The sequence below is a fragment of the Glycine max genome, chromosome 8, assembly GCF_000004515.6.
Source record: "Glycine max cultivar Williams 82 chromosome 8, Glycine_max_v4.0, whole genome shotgun sequence".
Taxonomy (NCBI): domain Eukaryota; kingdom Viridiplantae; phylum Streptophyta; class Magnoliopsida; order Fabales; family Fabaceae; genus Glycine; species Glycine max.
The window spans coordinates 16,415,909-16,435,376 of NC_038244.2; the positions used below are offsets into that span (position 1 = coordinate 16,415,909).

General features: G+C 29.1%; 2 protein-coding genes and 1 non-coding gene across 3 annotated transcripts; 1 reads left to right on the plus strand and 2 right to left on the minus strand.

Annotated features, from left to right (window-relative positions):
* The first annotated feature begins 4,509 nt into the window (after positions 1–4,509).
* TRNAK-CUU (transfer RNA lysine (anticodon CUU)) lies at positions 4,510–4,582 on the plus strand. The gene has a single exon. It is a non-coding gene; the product is annotated as a tRNA-Lys (tRNA).
* A 7,327-nt stretch (positions 4,583–11,909) lies between these two features.
* On the minus strand, positions 11,910–12,896 carry LOC100786760 (uncharacterized). Its single transcript, XM_003532996.5, has one exon. The coding sequence runs from the start codon at positions 12,828–12,830 to the stop codon at positions 12,159–12,161; it is 672 nt and encodes a 223-aa protein (XP_003533044.2). The 5' UTR covers positions 12,831–12,896; the 3' UTR covers positions 11,910–12,158.
* Positions 12,897–16,119: 3,223 nt separating this feature from the next.
* LOC100526996 (uncharacterized) lies at positions 16,120–16,934 on the minus strand. The gene has a single exon (NM_001250116.2). The coding sequence runs from the start codon at positions 16,837–16,839 to the stop codon at positions 16,264–16,266; it is 576 nt and encodes a 191-aa protein (NP_001237045.1). The 5' UTR covers positions 16,840–16,934; the 3' UTR covers positions 16,120–16,263.
* Positions 16,935–19,468: the final 2,534 nt, after the last annotated feature.

A 19,468-nucleotide genomic window follows, 5' to 3' on the forward strand; every position in this document is an offset into this window, starting at 1 on the left:
CAAGTAAGTGAACTAACCGTCATTATTTTTATTTTAAAGAACTAACTTCTTACTTCACATTAAATCAAATTTAATTAAAAGACCTAAAATATTAATAATTTTGTGTAAGTTAGACTATAAATGTTCTTATTCGAAGAATTTAATTCAAGAAATAAATTAATAATAATAATTATAATAACTTAAATAAATAAATTGATGTCAACTATTGACTCATTATGTTTATCCATGACAATAAACATTTTCCTTCTCAAAAAGTGAGCTCTTAGGCCATATTACATTGACTAAGTAAATTAATAACATATTAAAGTAATAATAGTCATCTGCTAGCAATTTGTTCATGCAGGTTAATGGGTTGAACCGCCTAATGTCCATTAGCCATTTTTTTTAGTTGATAGGTCGGCCAATCAAGTTTAATCTGTTTTATCATCCTTTAAGTGCAAAGAATAGGAATGATAAATAGCAATACATTTTATGATTAGGCATCAAAATTCATAATATAGGTAGATTAATTATTCAATTTTTTTTTTAAATTAATTATTTAATGGATGAGGATACAAGTATGTGTGATTACTCACAGTATATAGATATTGCGATAAATTTAATATTAAAATTATTAATACTTTTTAATATTAATTATATTAATACAATTTATTCATTAAATAAAATAGGGAAATGAAGGGATTAAATGATGGTGAATAAGGTTCAATTTAATTCTTTTTATTTTAAAAAGTTTTGATTAAGCCATTTATTTTTTTAAAATGAATTTAATTTGATCCCATTTAAAACCAAAATTAGTCCCATTTTTTTGAAAATGTTCAAAGCTTTTGAAAGAAGAATAAAATCAAATTAAATTCATTTTAAAAAATAATAAAGGACCTAATTCAACATTTTAGAAATAAGATAAGAAGAATAGTTTTGACCTAAAAATAAAATAGAAATTAAAACAGTAATTAAATCGTTATTTAATCAAAATCATTTATGTAAATAAGTAAATGTCAATAATTTGACACCTTGTGTGCCCAGGTCACCCAACTCTCATGCGTTTTTTAAATATTAAAAGTTAAAAATAACTTGATGCTAAAAATTAACTCATTTGTTGCACATCTGAAACTTACTTATGATCATGCTCTGCCTTAATCGCGTCCAATCAAATGTGTTCAAGGTAACCTTTGTGATACTCTCTCTCTTCAATTCCAATTATCATATGTCTGTGTTCAAATTCAAGGTTGACGAGATCTAGCTCCTCCTCACTCATCACAATTTGTTCTTTATTCCTCTGTTTTTGTTTTCAATTTTAATTTTGGAGAATACAATTTTGTGATTTTGGTGATCGAAATAACCAAAGTCAATTATGTTTTTTGGTTAGTTGTTATGTTTTGTTTTTTGACAGGGGGTTAGGGGATTTCTGTGTTTGTTTGGATAGTGACTGTTTTTTGCTTTATTGTTGATGTTTGGGTTCTTGGATTAGGGTTTATGTCTTTTGTGGTTGGTATTAAGGGTTTCCGTTCTTTTATTATTTATTTTTGTGATTTTTTTAGAAAAAGGTACAAAAGTATTTACTTCATCTTTTCCTTGAAACCTTAACCTCCTATCTTTTTAATTGCAGAGGAACGTGAACAAAAGTCATTATGCTGCTTTGATAGGAAAATGTATTGCTCTATGCAGTTTTATTTTTATATATTTTTATTCTTTATTGTTATTGTATTTTCTAATTATCTTGTGATGTTTGCGATTTAATTTATTAAATTTTCTTATCATACTAATCACTTTGGTAATGATATTTTATTGTGTGAAACATTTTTTGACCTTTCTCTATTACCAAGGTAATATTAGTGTGACAAATCCATGTTAGAAGATCCATGTTTTGAATTGTGGTAAGGTGTGGTTTGTGTCTTCTTTAACATAAATGCAATGTATGTCCATCCTTCCTTTCTTAAACTATTATAGGATACATTTGTCTTGTTTTTTTCATATGCTAGATAATTTGGTTTCAAATGCCAAAGGATAGTGTTACATTTAGTGTAAACATATGGGATAAGGCTGAGTGGGATTCATGTAGTTTTACTTGGTTTCTTTTTGTAGGATCGGGTTGGTCCCCTTTTGGAATAAGAGGTTTAGCATAGTATGACAAGTATATCAATCAATGTAGTATTTTTACAATTTGAGTACAAAGTTAAATTCACAATGACTTATTTGTATTAGGCTACTCGGTAAATTCAATGACTAGGCAAAGGATATTTGATTTTAAGATAAAGATGCAAAAATTAAAGATTAAGCTATAAAATAAACAATTACAAACCTCACATAATTCTAAGAGACAAAAACACAAAGAGCTAGTATGTAACTAAGGTTTAAGTGTAGAATTAATGAAATGTTGGGGGTTGGCTACACTAAGTTAATAACTCTGGTAATTATAAAGGTTTTCTTTATTCAATTTTAACTCTAGTTCTACCTTAACATGCTATAATGTTTTAATCATGATTTCTCATATGAAAGAGTTTAAGTTGTTTAACCTAATTCATAATCCTTTAACATGTTAAGTTAAACCACTTGGATTCAAAAACCCAGGTTCAATAAGACGAATAAGTGTTATTTCATTCATAGATATAACACCCATTATAAGCTACTTTCGATTCTTAGTTAAAAAATATTTTCCAACAACATTTTAAACTATAAAATAGTCATACATGGGTGATTAGTCCATAAATCAAACAATAACAATAAAATAAGCAATAACACAAAAATCAACATTGAATAAATATAAAGATCAATTATTTGAGAATATGCTTAGTATACCAATTCCCCAGCAATGGATGAACTAGCTTTTCTTTGTCACAAGAGACATCAAAATACAAAACACAATGCAAGAGGAAAAATGAAGAAAAATAGAAAAATGAAATAGGTGACACATGTAGTCACACACAATTCTAGATTGATATCCTTTTTTTCCAATGATAAAAGTGCCTGGAGAATATGTGTTTTTTCTTTTATGCATAAAGACACTCTCTCTTGACAAGGAAAAAATGCTAAGTAAATTATAATTAAATTCATTTTTTCCTTTTTGCAAGGAGGTTTACTCTCTTAGCAGGACAAGCTTATGTGGCTTCTTCGAATACAATCTTGCTTAGCCAATAAGTGTCAGGTGCTCTCATTTGAATCATCTTCCTCGTTGAGCCTCTGGGTCTATTGACTAAGTGAGTAGTCTTTCAATTTGAAACTTTTTTTCCTCTTTCAGGTGCACTAAGACTCTACAAAAACACATAAACTAATAAAATTCCCTAGATCACAAAAGGTACGATAGTTTTCACAAGAAAATGTTTTTTGGTGTAGTGAACAAACCCATTTTGCTTCCTCTATCTACTTTTTCCTCTCTATTTGTTCAATGACCAAGGTCACAACCATGAAGAAAACTCTTTTCAAAACAACAATAAGAACAAGAAGAAGATCAGAAAACACATTTGGTTATGCAAGGAAATGAATTGAATTTGAATCTTGGAATTTGGAGGAGGTAGCTGGTAGTGTCAAATGCAACGAACAACAGGGGGGGTCGGGGGGGGGGGGGTGGGGGGGTGGGGGGAGGGGAGAAAAATAATGAGGAGAGTGGGGGTAAAATTTGGTGTTTTTGTCTTTTAGTGTTTGATAATCCGGAAAAAAGTTGTCTCATAATTTTGGAACTACTAAATGTCACATTATCCATCCATATTTAAACCATATTATGTCTTTCTTGTACAATATGAATATTTGTTTAGAATAGAAGGAAGAAATAAAAAAAATAAAAGAAGTAAAGTAAAAAATATTTGTTTAAAATATAATAATTTATGATTAGATAAATATCTAATTACATTATCAATGTATAGTGTATTTACTCTAAATTTAATAAATTTTGCTAAGTAATTACAATAAGTTTGTTGGATAAATAATTAAATAGAACAAATAATATGATCAATTTTAGAAATATATTCATAAAGTGGAAGGGGGTTGTCAGTTAACTTAGCTACTCCACTCCTCGCATTTATAATATAAACACATGATGACAATTTTCTATAGCAGAGAGTGAGCTAGAAAAAAAGTATGAAACAAAATAAATAATGTAATAAAAATGAGCTTAATTTTTATATACTAATTAAGGGATCTACTTTCGAATATGATGTTTCTTCATATTTATCTTCAATTTATATATTAAGAAAATTATTATATCTGTGTAATGCTTTTGACATTGTTAATCAATCATAATTCATTATATGTGTGAGTTTTAATGCAATTAAGATAAGATTCATTTTTTTAAAATGTGACATTCTATGAAATGATTGATGTTAAAAATTCTTACACTATTAATGAATACTAATTAAGTTGATAAAAAAATTGTAGAAGTTGTGAATGGAAGTAGTAAATTTTTTTTCTGTTGAATCATATAATTTTAAATATGATAATGGTTGGATTTAGACTTTTTAGTAGACTGAAATTGGTGAAATTAATTGTATAAATAATAATTGGAAGTTTGTATCAAAAGCCCGTCTAGCTCAGTTGGTAGAGCGCAAGGCTCTTAACCTTGTGGTCGTGGGTTCGAGCCCCACGGTGGGCGTTTTTTTACATTTAACGACCCTTGGAAATATTTTCACCTATGCTATGTGTCTTAGTAAACAAGAAAAGCCCATGTAACACAGCTAGTCATCTTTCTCTGGGTTGGGTTTCTCATGATCATTGTTGGCCCAGCAATAATTGCAGAAGACTGTTACGCGTTTTTTCCTTCCTTTTTTTTTTGCTGCTAAATGTGTATGATCATATAATTAAGGACCCTGGCTAACTTAAAAGATGCTTTTTTTAGAATAACTTAAAAAGATGCTACTCCCTTCATTCTGCAATTATTGATATTTTAACTTTATTCTTTTATTCTAAAGTTATGGATGTCTTATAAATGTAAAGTCTTATTAAGTATTATTTTTATATGTATTTCTGTTTAACAATTGTTATTTTTTTCTTTCAAATAACTTGTTTTAACCTTCAATAAAATTCTATTTTTGTAGCTTATTTAAAATTTATTTTGATAAAAAAAACCACATTTATATTCATATTAAATAAATATATTTTATATGAAATACAATAATATTTTATATATATTAAATGATTTTTAATCTATGTATGTTCATACTTAAACATCAATAATTTAAAAATGGAAATAATATTCAATAGCTTAGAAACAGTATAAGAAATGTTGAAGAGAGGGAAAGAATTTTTCATTCTCTATACTTTTGATGTTTTTACACTTTCTACTAAAATATTTTTTGAATGGTGCAACTATAACATTCTTAAATGTTTCTACGATTTATTTTAATCTGGGGTAAAAGGCGTAGTAGGGGCTATGAGCCCATAAGAATTAATAAGTTTTTTTTAGGTTACCTTCTCTCATTGAAAACTATTCCATGAGTGTGTTTGATATTCCATTAGTTCTTACACAAAATGCAGCATTTGTTGCTTTGTATTTAGTTCCTTTTGATGTGTTTTGTTATTGTTAACGCACATATACAACTTAAAGACAAACACGTACGAAGTTTATTTTAGGATGCTTAGCCGAATATGTGCATTCTGGAATGAAATAGCTGGCATATGTCAAGGAGATTGTCGATGGAAGACAATCTCTATATAAGTTCAATTCGTTTATTCGTATTCCAGTTTTCCTTTATTTTTCTCCATCAAATATGATTCAGAGATGATTATGCCACTTACCTGGATACGTTGTCTTACTAATGATATCATTTTAAAAAATTCGAGCAATGGTATATATTTTTTCTAATAAATATATGCTGGAAAAAATGTTAGAGTGTAGTGCTGCTTGGGGCTGATTGCCCCAGTCTTTCATTCCCCCCACCCCCCAAATAAAAAAAAAATAGTATTTATTGATATTAAGTCCTTTTTTTATATAGAAATTACAATACTTATCTTTAAAAGTTATTTTAGGAACTACTTTTTAATGAGAATATTTTTATAAGTTTTTCTTTAATAAGAGTGCTTTCATTTTTTCTCCTTGACATCTTGTCACTATCTATCAATACTATCTTAATTTCTAAATTAAATTTAATATTTTTAAAATAATTTATCAATAACTAAAAATAAATTATCACAGTGGTTCAACGATGACGAATAACAAAAGCTTTTGATTTTTAGAGAAACCAACCACAAGATTTTTGAAAAAACCATTGTTAATATAATGACCTACTCTCAACAACACAACTTCCGTTAATTACAAAAATGTTACTGTGCCTCTTTTGAAACGGTTCTGCTAAAACTATTGTTAATCCAACGACGTGAAAAGACTTTTTTTAGTAGTGATAGTATTAAAAAATGTGTTGTATGCTGAGTGACATGCATATGTTTTAAGAAATTAGAACGTTTAACTACGGACACATGGAAAAAAAAAAACTTCATTGCAAATTATAACAAATCATAATGTTATGATCTTATTAATTATTTGATCGATCAAGAGAACTCTATTAATGTTAGAAAATATGTTGATTAGCAAGATAACATATTCTGATCAACATATTTTAGATGAAAGTTTTTGAAAAGATTTTTTTTTAAATTATTATAAAATATTAACAAATATGCTACTATACTAATATATATATATATATATATACCTTTTCAAATTCAAACGTCATATTTAGAATTGACCAACCTATGTATAAAACACCTTCAATTATTAGCTTTTAGAAAGAAAAGAAATAATACTTATTTTAATACCCTTGGTAGTTTAATTGACTTTGATAATCATTAACAATTTAACAATATTTTATGTTCAATTCAATAATATATATAATTATGGAAAAACGTACATGTATTGTCCTTATTACAAGTAGAATACAAAGCAGTACTTTTAGAATATATATATATAAGTTTTTTTTTATATTCGTGAACATATTCTTAGATGATCAAATAAATACAACTCTTGTAAATCTGAGTTTCTGTTTTTAAACATTAGAATTTTTTTTTGTTGTGTCATCTTTTTTTATCTTGTGATAGAGTAACTTTACTAATGTTTAACATTTATTTTTACTTTTCTTTAAACAAAACTTATTATTCATTTTAATTTTTTATATTAAAGATTTTCTTAAAATCTAATATTTTAATCACTTTAAAAATTATATTATTTTTCTGTCTCATAGGATGCTTGCTTATAATTTTTAGTTTCAGTTTTTTTATTATATTCTTTCGTCCCTTAAATCTTATCTGATTAATTATATTATTTTCCTTTTTGTTTAAATTAATTGATAATACTTTTCTTATAATTTTTTAATTGTATTAAATAAAAAATACTCATAGATTTTTGTTAACAAGATTTTAAATCATAGCTAGGTTTAATAAATTGATTTCAATTTCAATATCAAAACAACTAATATTTCAAAATTTTGTTTGTGAATTTTCAATAATTATAAATATCTTGGTAATCCACGTTGATGTGTATAGACACTACTAGAAAATAGACTTTTAACATTGATTATTAAGAATTTTCAACATCAGTTATTAGCTTATGTTAAAACTACCGACGTTGAAAGTCTCAACGTTAACGTCGATTTTTCAAAATTGATATTAAGTAAATTACACAACATTGGTTTTGTATAAAATCAATGTGGTATCATAAAAAAAATGTATGTAGAAGTCCACATCGGTTTTGTATGAAAATCGATGTTGTCAGTCAAAAACAAAATCAGTTATTTGGAAAATGATGTTTTTTTGTATTTTTTTAATTTTCTGTCTATTTTTTTAATTATCCCAATTAACATGTAAATTAAAAAGAAGTTTTGTCCATTATATTTAATTGAATATTTACAATGAATTATAAGAAAAATGAAAGTCAATCCATACCATCATTTGTAACCTAATCTAAATTAACATAATAACTACTCTATCATTCTAAAATCACTTAAACTCCTAGTGTTTGATTTTTTAACTTTCAAATAATATCTTGCACACTGAATACGAATTGCCTTCATTCTTTTCGATTCCAATGGTCTTTGATCAATAAAATACTGTTGTATTATGTAATAAAACATAAGTTAATAAATGAGTCTAAATACTAACAATTATAAAAAATTAAATTAGTTTTGGAGTAAATAATTATTGTTTCCTAGTTATCCTTGAAACCTTCTAGGACTATTGACATCCAATGTGTTACATAGTACTTGCACTAAGTGTTTTTTTTTTTTTGCTTATTATCGGATATTTAGATACTCAAAGTTAACTCAAAAGTAATAAAATTTAATTCGCATTATTCAAAGTTAACTCAAAAGTAATAAAATTTCTTTGCAAAGATAAAAATAATAAATCGCATTAAGATTAGAGATGCATGAAATAGGCTAAACGAATATCAATATATTTCTAGCAATGATTTTATTTAGATACCTTTTCTCAATTCTTTAGAAAATAACAAATTTTCAATGTATTATCCTCTAAACACTATATGGATGGTCAAACCATAACAAACAATTAAGCATAAAAAAAGAGCAATGGAAACATGATTGCATTAAATAGATAATAAGAAAGACTTAAAATATAAGAGTTGACATATAAGGCTCCATAGGCCATTACACATTATTCATGGAAAAAAAAAAATAAAGAGAGGTCGTGCTCCATAAACACGACTTATCCCATTTTATGTATTAAAACCAAATTACACTAATTTGGTAAAAAAAAAATTCAGAAGGACAACTAATCCTGTTGTTCCCTCTGCTTAAAAAAAAACGCTATTGTTCCCTTTGATTATTTTTATTTTTTTCTTACTTGATATTTTTTCTTTTGAAGAATCTTGATTTTTTTAATTTAATTGCTGTTTCTTGGTTGGAGTCTCCTCTAGAACATTAAATCATCATTACGCTAGCCTGTGAACAGTAACATTTTGGGTTGAACCCTAGCTAAACGAAGTTTCAACTAATACAAAAAATTTGAGCACCGAGAAAAACATAGTTGAATCAGCTTTAACAAAGGCGCGCAAATGTATAAAGCATGGCTGCGTTAAGCTTTTAAAAAGTAATGCGGGTGCTTCGTTTTTCGTCATGTGGAATTTTTAGTCACGGTCAACTTCCAAAATTATAATGTCATTTCATGCTTTTTCCCTAATTCTAATAAAGAGAGAGCACGCTAGTAATCACGTTTGAAACAAAACAACTAAGTCAAAAGGCCCCTAAATATATAGAATATCTTTAGAGGTGAATAAGACTATGCTAGCTAGCCACATGGTTAATTAATCATATTGATTAGGTTCTTAACAAACTAGTGACAAATTTCACTTTAATTTCAATGCATGTGAAATGTTTCCTAGTTTCATATTATTTATTAATAAAAAATATCATTTATATAATTTTAATATAATTATTATAAAAATTAATAAATTTATTATACAAATAAGTGCATCGATTATTTTTTTTTTATAAAAAAAGCCAAACCATAGTCTTTTAAATTCTCACATCCCCTATTGAGATGTATTAGCGAAAACCAGTAGCAGTAAAATAAAAGTTTCATCCCCATAAAAAAAAAAGTTTCATGAAATTTCTTTTTTCAAAAATTCATTATCAATTATTGGTATTCTCAACTTCAAGTTTCTAGAAATCATTAAATTGGGCCCAGCCAAACCTTTTTGAACTTTTGAAAAATGTAAAAGCTCATAGATGGAAAGCTAATTAAGACTTACTACGTAATCATTTGAGCACTCCTTAGTTGTGACTAACAATAAAAAACGCAAGGCATGCATAATTATCTCGCAATTTGGACATTCTTTGATTTGATTTATTTGACAAAGCAGATTATTTTTTCCCAAAAGGTCCACTGATCCCCAATAAATCTGTGCATTTGTCACTCGGTCACATAAAATGCCCCTTAATGCAGTGACAATTCATTTGCCTTTATTATTATTATTATTATTATTATTATTATTATTATTAAATAACTATCAACACTAACAACCACATAGCTTGTTTGTAGGTTTGCTTTAATAGCTGATCGAAGTGCACAACTTAATAAAGTTCTAAATCAAGAAGTCATGAAAATACAAATGATTTGGTAGCCTCCTTCAAATTTATGAATAAAAAAAAAGCGTAAATGAAACGTGAATAAGTGAATTGATTATAGACTTTATGAATCTTTCCCTGTTGCCAGCTTTCATAGTGAATAAACTAGTTGAAACAACCTAGCTTGCTAGTTTTGAATTTTCCATCTTTGCCCGCAATAAACAGCGATTAAGGTATCCAGCTTTCATCTTTAGTTATTATTGATCGAAATCAACATTTTAATTTGAACTTTTTCTCCTTTTCTAAAATCAATAATATAATGCATGACAAAATAATGCTCATATTTCTTTATTAATTGGACCTAATAGTCCGACACTGCTCTTTTCAAATCATTAACGTAATTTTTGTTCTACTATACACGTTAATTCTTTCACTGTGATGATCAATATAATTAATCATATGTATTTCAGTCCTTCATCAGAATTATTATTAGTCAAAAGATGACAAGTCTAAAAGTAATTAATGGTCAGAATGTAAAATACAACAATAATTATTTCTGCAACTTTTTGGTCTAAATACAACAATGACTATTTCGATCGTGTCATTTCTGATGATCGTAAATTAAAGAACTTCAATTAATTTAATCTGATCCAGCTGACACACAAATATATAAATAATTTGTTTGAATTGCCGTATACATACATATTATACACGTGCAACCCAGAAGCCTACAAATTTCTCAACCAGTCGCTGAGTATATAAGATGAAAATTAATTTCTTTGATCAGATGATACTATAATATATGATATTTAACACGTTCTTTCTAACTGCTATGGCTTAATTAATTAATCACTACTAAATCAAAGGATTGATTTTAATCCCTTTTATATTATAACTACATGATTTGTATCTTATCTGTTATCACGGCTATATACGGTACAAGTGAAAAGATTGAAATGATTATAATTATTTGGTAACACAGCCAATGTTGTCACTTGTACGTGGGTCTTTCTTTCCATGGAAGCGCTGATATCAAACATTCTTCTATAGCAACCAGCTTAAGTAGCAGAAAAGTGGTATCTTATAAAACTTAAAAAGTCATTAAATGCCAAAAACAAAAGCAAAAGCAAAAGAAGGCAGCAATATTTTGAAGAGGGGGCCAGCTATAGTTTCACTTTGACATTAGTGGAATCATATGAAGACAATGTAGTGGTGGTCTCGCTGTTAAAGCCAATTTAACTTTAAACCAAATCAGGCTCACCAATTACACACACAATCAAATGCATATATGCATGTCTAGGGTAGTCCAAATCTGTAGTCATGATTTTGGCACAAATACACACCACAATAATTTGTCACCAAATGTTGTCATTATACATTTGGAGTGCTACATATACGAAAGGAAAATAATTAATACTAACTTATTGAAAGGCGTATAACAAAGATCCAAAAGAATAATAATGTGTAAGGTAAAGGAGAGGGAAAAAAAAGCTTGATTATAAACAATCTTGCGAGCTTGGATATGCTACACTATCATTTCCAAATGCAAAGATTCAATATATTCTTTGAGTACAAGGGGTTGTACGATCAACAGAATATATATACCTCCATAAGGAAGATTCCATCAATGATTAATCGTCCCCCAGCTTGTTAGGAATAGTGTAATTTATATTAACCATGAAAGATAAACCATGCCCATGTTTAAAGCCATTAGTTAGACTCGTTCGAATTTTAATTATTTTTTCAATTCTTTAAGTTGTTGGAGAATCATTTCCACAGGTTCGAACCAGAAAGGACCATGTTAACATATTTAGGTGAACATGCTGCATACTATATATAAGCTCCTTCAAAAACGTCAACACATAATTTAAAAACAAAATAATTAAAATTGAAGAGAAACAAGGCGTCGAGTTAATTAATTACGTACTAGTTTACTTCATATTTATTGTTCATATATATGTCAGAAACAACCACTAGTAGACTTACAAAATTCCCTGAATGCAACTAAATAACTTGCATCCTGTCCTAATTAGTCCACACAAATTATCATCAAAAGACAAAAATTATCATCAAAGGACAACATCCAAAACTGCTCATTAGGTTAATTACGTTCATAATGATCATAATTAACGTTATGAAGAAATAAATTAATTAAGAAAGTCAAGTCTGCTTCCTCAACTCTTTGTAGAACCTCTTTATGAACTCTTCCGCAGCCTTGTCCACTTGGTTGTCCTTGTCATCCTGGGACTCAACAAGTGGGAACGGAGAGTCCGTCACCCTGATCAACTGCCTCACCATAGGGCTACGTCCGAACCCGGGAAGCGCGGCCGGTGATGCCTCCACGACGGTCTCATTGTTCAGCATCTCCAACACGCCCTTAACTGCATTAACCGTAGCCACGTCGTCGTCGAGGGTGGGCGGCGCGTGAGCGCACGTGAAGAAGGGAATGTGGCGGTGGCGCTTGTTGCTGCTGGCAATGGCCGCGAAGAAGTTGTTTGGAGTGTTGCTGCAGCTGAACTCGTACTCCCTGGCGGCGGAGAAATGGAGGCTGTTGCCGGAGACACCGTGGTTGTGGTGGAACATGAGGTTGGCGATGGCTTTGCCGGGGCGTTTGAGCATCATGTTGTTGAGGTGCATCATTAGCTTCCCCTTAGAGATGCCTTTCCTCAACATGAACAAGGCCACATGTATTATGCTCAATTCTTTCTTTGCTATTACAGGTGTATTGCTTTCCATTTCTATTTGTTTTAGGTTATTTTTTCGAATTTTAGAGAGGGAGAGAGAGAAGATGGAATGGGATGGGTTGAAGAGGAAGAGAGGGCAAGGGGGCATATATATATATATGTGTGTGTGTGTGTGTGTGATAGTAGTGGGAAAAGGAGGGGATGAAAAATGTGTTGGTTTTGCATTTGAATCAACCTACCCTAGAATATAAACTGTGGGTGTGCTTAGCTAGATATTTTTCATTTATTATTATTATTTAGGTTTTACTTTTTATTGTGTAAGTTTTCCTCAACCGACAATTATTGGTGGGAGGTTGCCTTAAGGTAGTGAGTTGAACCACACGTGAGTTTGTGTAGACTTCTCACGTGAGTTTGAAAATTTATAAAATCACTCTCTTTTGTGTGATTAAAACAGAGAGGCGACTAATAGCCTACATATGTGCAGAAACTAAAAGCTGAATTCACATGTAAGGCACAGTACAAATAAAATTTGACACTAATTCAAAAATATGAAACTGATTCGGTAACTGCATTCTATACTTAGCTAAAACTATTAGCTACTTGATCATCTACATCTTGCAAAACATGAACCTAAATTATATCCCCCTTGGTGCTAATGAATGCTATGGATCCTTTTTAATTACCAAATTATAATAGGGATGCGAGGACAACAATCTTAGCCCTTAATTGCTTAGTACAATAGAAAAGAAAGTAAAAGAGAAAGAAGATCGAAGTGAGTGGAAATTACTATTTCCCACTTGTTTGATGTTGAAATTGAAGTAAAAATTTTAAAATTAATGTTGGCTCTCATTGTGCAGGATTTCTCCACAGATACGTGAAAAAAAAGAGAGAAATGAACAGTAGACTTAATGTTTGATTTATTTCTCGTTAGTAAAAATAATTTCTCTCTTTTTTTTTTTATATTTACTAAACAACTTTATTTCAAATATATTTTTTATATATTTTTCATACTATTTCACTTCAACCGAACAACATTAACTTTCACTTTATTTATATTTTATTTCTCTTTTTTTTTTTTACATATTTAATTTCTTTCCATTCCTTCGTTTTCTTTTCTCACAACCAAAATCTAATGTTAATTAATTTGGTCAGCAGACTCGACACAGCTTGGAGTCAGAATACACTTTAAAATCACTCCTTCTTTTTAGAGGATTAAAATCACTCCTTTAATAGACATGTATTCATGCAAATACTTTTTTCTTTTGTACGAATAAATCCATTTAGTATTAAATTATACTTAAACACGTACCTACACGTTCGCTAAGAATTGAATAGCTATATCACGCCATTATTGCATCATTCCTTTTGTTTTGATATTTTATTATTTTAATGTAAGAATTTATTTGTGCTACCAGTTGCTATATCACTACAAAAAATTATAAGGTTTGTCAACCCCTTAATTAAGAGAAAATTACAGTTTAGCTACACACATAATTTCGTCGGGTGTCAGAAAAATGTCATAATTCCATTCTCATTAGGTACGTTCATTCAACGTTTCTAGTTCAGGTTTTCTATTTTGTTGTAATTAGCTGGTTCGTCTACGTGCACTCTAGTTTAGTTCTTTTGGTGTTGTGCTGAATTTTTGTTTGAAATATCTTCAAGAGGGAAAGGAGCGACTAGGGACTAAGGGAGATTCATCGGAGTTCAAGTACCTGATGGAGCCAGTAATAACTCTGATAATAAGTTGCGACTTGTGACGAGTTTGTGATTTATAAGTTGTATTTGTCCATTTGAACTTTTTACGCATATTTAATTTGAATTTAGTTCGTGATAAAAGGTTGTTGTATTTAATTTTAGAAGAATGTATATATTTTGGAGATGTGCGTCTATGAAAGAAATAATTGTATAACATGTCATTTTTTTTATGTTCTAATAATGAAACTCAAACAACAACTTGCTTGTAAACTGCAGACATAAATAAAAAGAAATCTAGCAAAGAAGTGTAAGAGGAAGTTGATTATAGCAAGTGGCAATGATGCTTATATGCTGTTCTTAACCCTTATAAACTCGATTCATCCCTCCGTTGTTTTGGTGCTTCCAAAGTTCCACCAATTAATGCGGTTTAAGTTGCTTTATGAGCTGTGGCTCATCCCCGTGTTTCTCGCCCAAATGAAACTCTAATTCTATCATATAATTTTATAATGAAAAATGTTTGGTGGACACCTAATATATATAGAGTAAAAATAGAAAAAAAAAACATATAAGTTTGCTATAACTTATGATGTAATAAAATGAAACATAAAGAGAAATGAGTAGTGTTGGTGAGATATATAAAATTATGAGTGATTGATGCATTATTATTCTTAAATAAGCTTATGGAAGGATAACATTATTTTAACTAGTTTTTTTAAATCTATAATTTTGGTTCCTTAGATTTTAGTTGTTACATTTTACCCTCTAATCTTATAAATTGGTGACTTTGATTCTCCGGTAGATTATTAACAAATAATTATGGTTAAATTATTAAGTTAATTCTAAATTAATCAAAAATAATTAACAATTAAAAAATTATTAATCCTAATTTGCTATAACGTTGTGTTCATCTTTTTCTCTACAAATATCTCTTCTACCCTCTATGGTAGTACATGACTCCATTCGCAGTACCATCACATTAATGTTAGTAGTCTTTTATTAAAAAATTTTAATAATTAATAACTTTTACTTAATTTATAATTAATTTAATGTCTCTAATAATTACGATTATTAGTTAATAATCTATAAAGGGACTCAAATAAAAAATTTATAAAATTAAAGGATCACATGTTATAATTAAAAATAAAAAACAACATGAATTTAAAAAATTAGAAAGAGTAGAATTATAATTCAACCTATTTTAAATGTTAAACATTCTATTAAATTTACTAATCGTTTAATGAGGTTATCTCCCTACTAATTAAGCAATACATACATGTTACATAAAAAAAATACAAAAATATGGTAAAGACTTCCCTCTTGCGTTTGGTAACTAATAATAATAAACATGGAAGAAAAAACTAGTTAAAACGTGCGATACATATCACAAAGCATTCAGAGCATCAAGTAAACTTTATTCCACTTTATGATTAGTAATATGGTAGAATACATCTCACAAAATTACAAAATAAACATAAAAAAAAAACACTAAACAAAAACATAGAAGAACCCTCTCTCTAGTTAAGGAAATGCAAACAATATCTCAGAAGAAACCACCCTCCAAGAAGGAGTGAAAGGTTACTATATAACCCAAAAAACCTCAGAAGTCAACTTCGGTCTTCTTCGACATAAGGCCACTATTTTATCCCGAAAGACAGCAATGGTAGCATTTGTAAACCAGATGAACAAGAAGCCTGTGGGGTTCTTAATAATTGCAGCAGAATATTTAATCCAAGTCCTAGCTAGTGTAGTCAGCCGATAAAAATTAAGGAAACAGCTAACTAATTAAAGATACAGAATTAAACCATGTTCTTTACACGAGTTAAATTAAGCACTAATACACGAAAAAAGCTTGCATCACTTGTATTGTAGTAAAAAAACCACTATTGTTAATTGGCTATTTTGATATCATTGATCTCTCTTGTGATTGCTGGAATGCAACTTGAGCTACGAGAAATCCCTCCTTTCTTTGCACCTCCTTTGTCCCTAGGGCTAATAGACTTAGCCCTTCTACCATCTAGGGTATTCTTTTTCAGCATCTCTTTCATGGCTTGTGCTTGGAACAGAACCGGGAAAGCCCTACCATATTTGTTGAACTTAACACATGCACTCATGTGTGCACTCACAGCTTCCTCCTTTTTCCCTCCATTTTTCTCCAACTCTTCCTTTACTGCCTCAGCACACAATCCACACACCCACTTCCCGTTGAACTTCTCGCGCACACGGTCAATGTATTCCGGTGTGCACTCCTCGCACATACCACAGCACTCACAATTTGCATTCTCGACCTCGGATATTGCTGGCAGCTTCAAATGATCATCGATCTCTTCTTTTGCCAGCTCGAAAGAGATGTCTGAGACCGTTCGTTTAAGGTTCTCTGATGAAAGCTTTGGTGGCTTTGATGATGTTGGCATGTTGCTTTTCCTAGAGAAAGAGCTTGCCAAAGACTCTCCATGGGGTGCCATATCTTGATCAATAATAAGAAGGATATATATATGTGTTAGAACTAACTTGGTTCTTGCAAAACGGGGTTTGAGTTAATTATTAAGAGTGTTGGAAACAGCAATAATACACTATACGGAAAGACTTGAAGAAGGAAGGAGCAATGCTATTTATAATAGTTCTACTTGGTTTGGTGAATCTATTAGCGTTGTGAATTTGGGTGGATATAAGAGACTCATGTGTCAGTTTTCCATAGTCGTGAACTTGGTAGATTTTTCACGAAAGAGTAAATGAGAAAGCAATGGCTTGTGTAGCTTTAATTTCGAAATTTTGAAATAAATGTGAATCTCATTAATCTGAAAGATCTGTGTCCTTTTGTTGTTATCTATATATTACTTACTTGTGTACTTCCGTGCTTGGTAGTTGTGTTTCCCAAAAAAAAGAAGAAGAGGTTAAGACACATACTGCATGCATGTTTTCTTTTTAGAGAAAGAGATAGGAAAATAATTAACCTCCACCCCATTTTTGGGTGGAAGAGATATCATGTTGATTTAATAAAATTATATAGGAATTTATATAATACTTCTTTTTTGTCAATTTCTTTCCCCTTTCTAGTAATTTCATAATAAGGTATTTACATGTACTATCCACGCATAGAGGGAGTAAGAGATAAATATAGAAGATGCACTTAACTTACACCAATGTGAATTACATTTCCTTTATACTATTCAGTAACTTTTATTGGATAGTTTCATCTCAAAATTAATCATTGGATTATATACACAGTTTTAATTAGATTATTCCAAAAAATATTTGAAACTATTTATTTATATGTATAGAAAAATTAACATAATATATACTTTTAAATGACACAATTAATATTTTTTTTATAAAAAATAAATTTGTAATCCAATGTTGAATAATTTTGCTCCTATTTTAAGCGATTTATTTGTGAGTATATAATCTAGTAATATATATTTATTCATATTTTAAAAAACGTACATTTCGTATTTCAAAATAAAGCAATGTGGTTAATTTAATTTTAAAATTGTAGAAATTTTATAAATTAACCATTTTATGAGAGTTTAAATCTAATGGTGTTAAATTCATATATTTTACTTTTTTTGTTAAAAATTTGTTGAAGGTGACACATGCTATCAATTGATCCATGAATAAATCTTAGACATTCGCTATGCTTAAAAACATTTTATGGATCGAATATATATGGTGAATTTAACAAATTTATATGTTATTGTCATATTTATCATACATATTAAACTTTAGATAAATTAAGCATTCATATATAATTTTGCAATTAATATTTGTTTATATTTTAGTGAAGTTGGTAAATCATTAACCAATTTAATTTTAAATTTATGAATGTGTAGAATTTTTCCCTATTTATTTTTGTGTTAGAAATCTGTTCTCACGTTTTCAATGAAAAACACTCGTTTCAATGCATCCTAATTATGTTTAAAAATTAAAATAAATTTTACATACCTTTAAAACAAACAAACCCTACCCTACTAAATAATATTGAGAAGATTTAACTAAAATTTAATATTAATAAAAAACTGTTTAAAAAATAATTTAATTATACCTAGTTACTCCTCAATATATATATATATATATATATATATATATATATATATATATATATATATATATATATATATATATATATATATATTATAGTGTAGAAAAATAAAAGGTTTTTAAAATTATAATTTCTACCGTCCAGCATGACCAATAATATTCACGTACACACTTTATCTACGGTCTACACTATTTCTTTTTTCACAGCTCATTTTACCTTATGCATACTTGCTTGTATGATTGGTTCTAACTCTTACCCTAATATAAGTTTCTCTTTCCTCTTTCTTTATTATAAAAAGGTCGGATGTAACATGGGAGGGTAACATAAAGAAATAATATATATATATATATATATATATATATATATATTGGTCATTCGTTAGGTTAAAAGTTCAAAATTGAATACTGATGTCATGTAATTGGTTTGAGTCAATGAATCTTAAAAGTTAAGTTTGACATAATCATAACAAAATCGTAATTTTCATGTTCGGTTTACATACGAATGTGACAAACTATATACACAATGTTTTTTTTTTGTGTGGAGAAACTCCCCCTTTGGTTAGAATGATAATTAGGTATCGGTATATTCATTCATAATTCATGGTAGTGTATAAGTTTCTTTTCATTTCTAAAAAGTTCTTCCTTTTTTAGCAATCGATGAGATGTGGTCCAATACCTAGTGAGCACCAATACAACTTGTGGGGTATTCACATGCTAGCACAGTGAAACCATATGTATATACTTTGCTTCGGCTTTCTTCTTTTGGGGTAAAGTTATATACTCGAAAAAGAAGGAAAGGAACGAGCTAGATATTCGAGACCTTTCCTCCACATACATGAACTTTCATTTCACGAGTGAACCACAAAAAAGGTAGAAGGAAAGTAGTTGAAGTTTGTTGCATGAAAGGTAGTGATTAATTAAAGTTGAAGCTTCTCTCATACGAGTACCTCTTGTTATAAAGGATATATACTGAATTGCGGTAAGGATCTGCAAATAAAGAGGATAAAGATATTAACGTATACATCTGGCAGTGCTAAAGCAATGAATATGTATTAT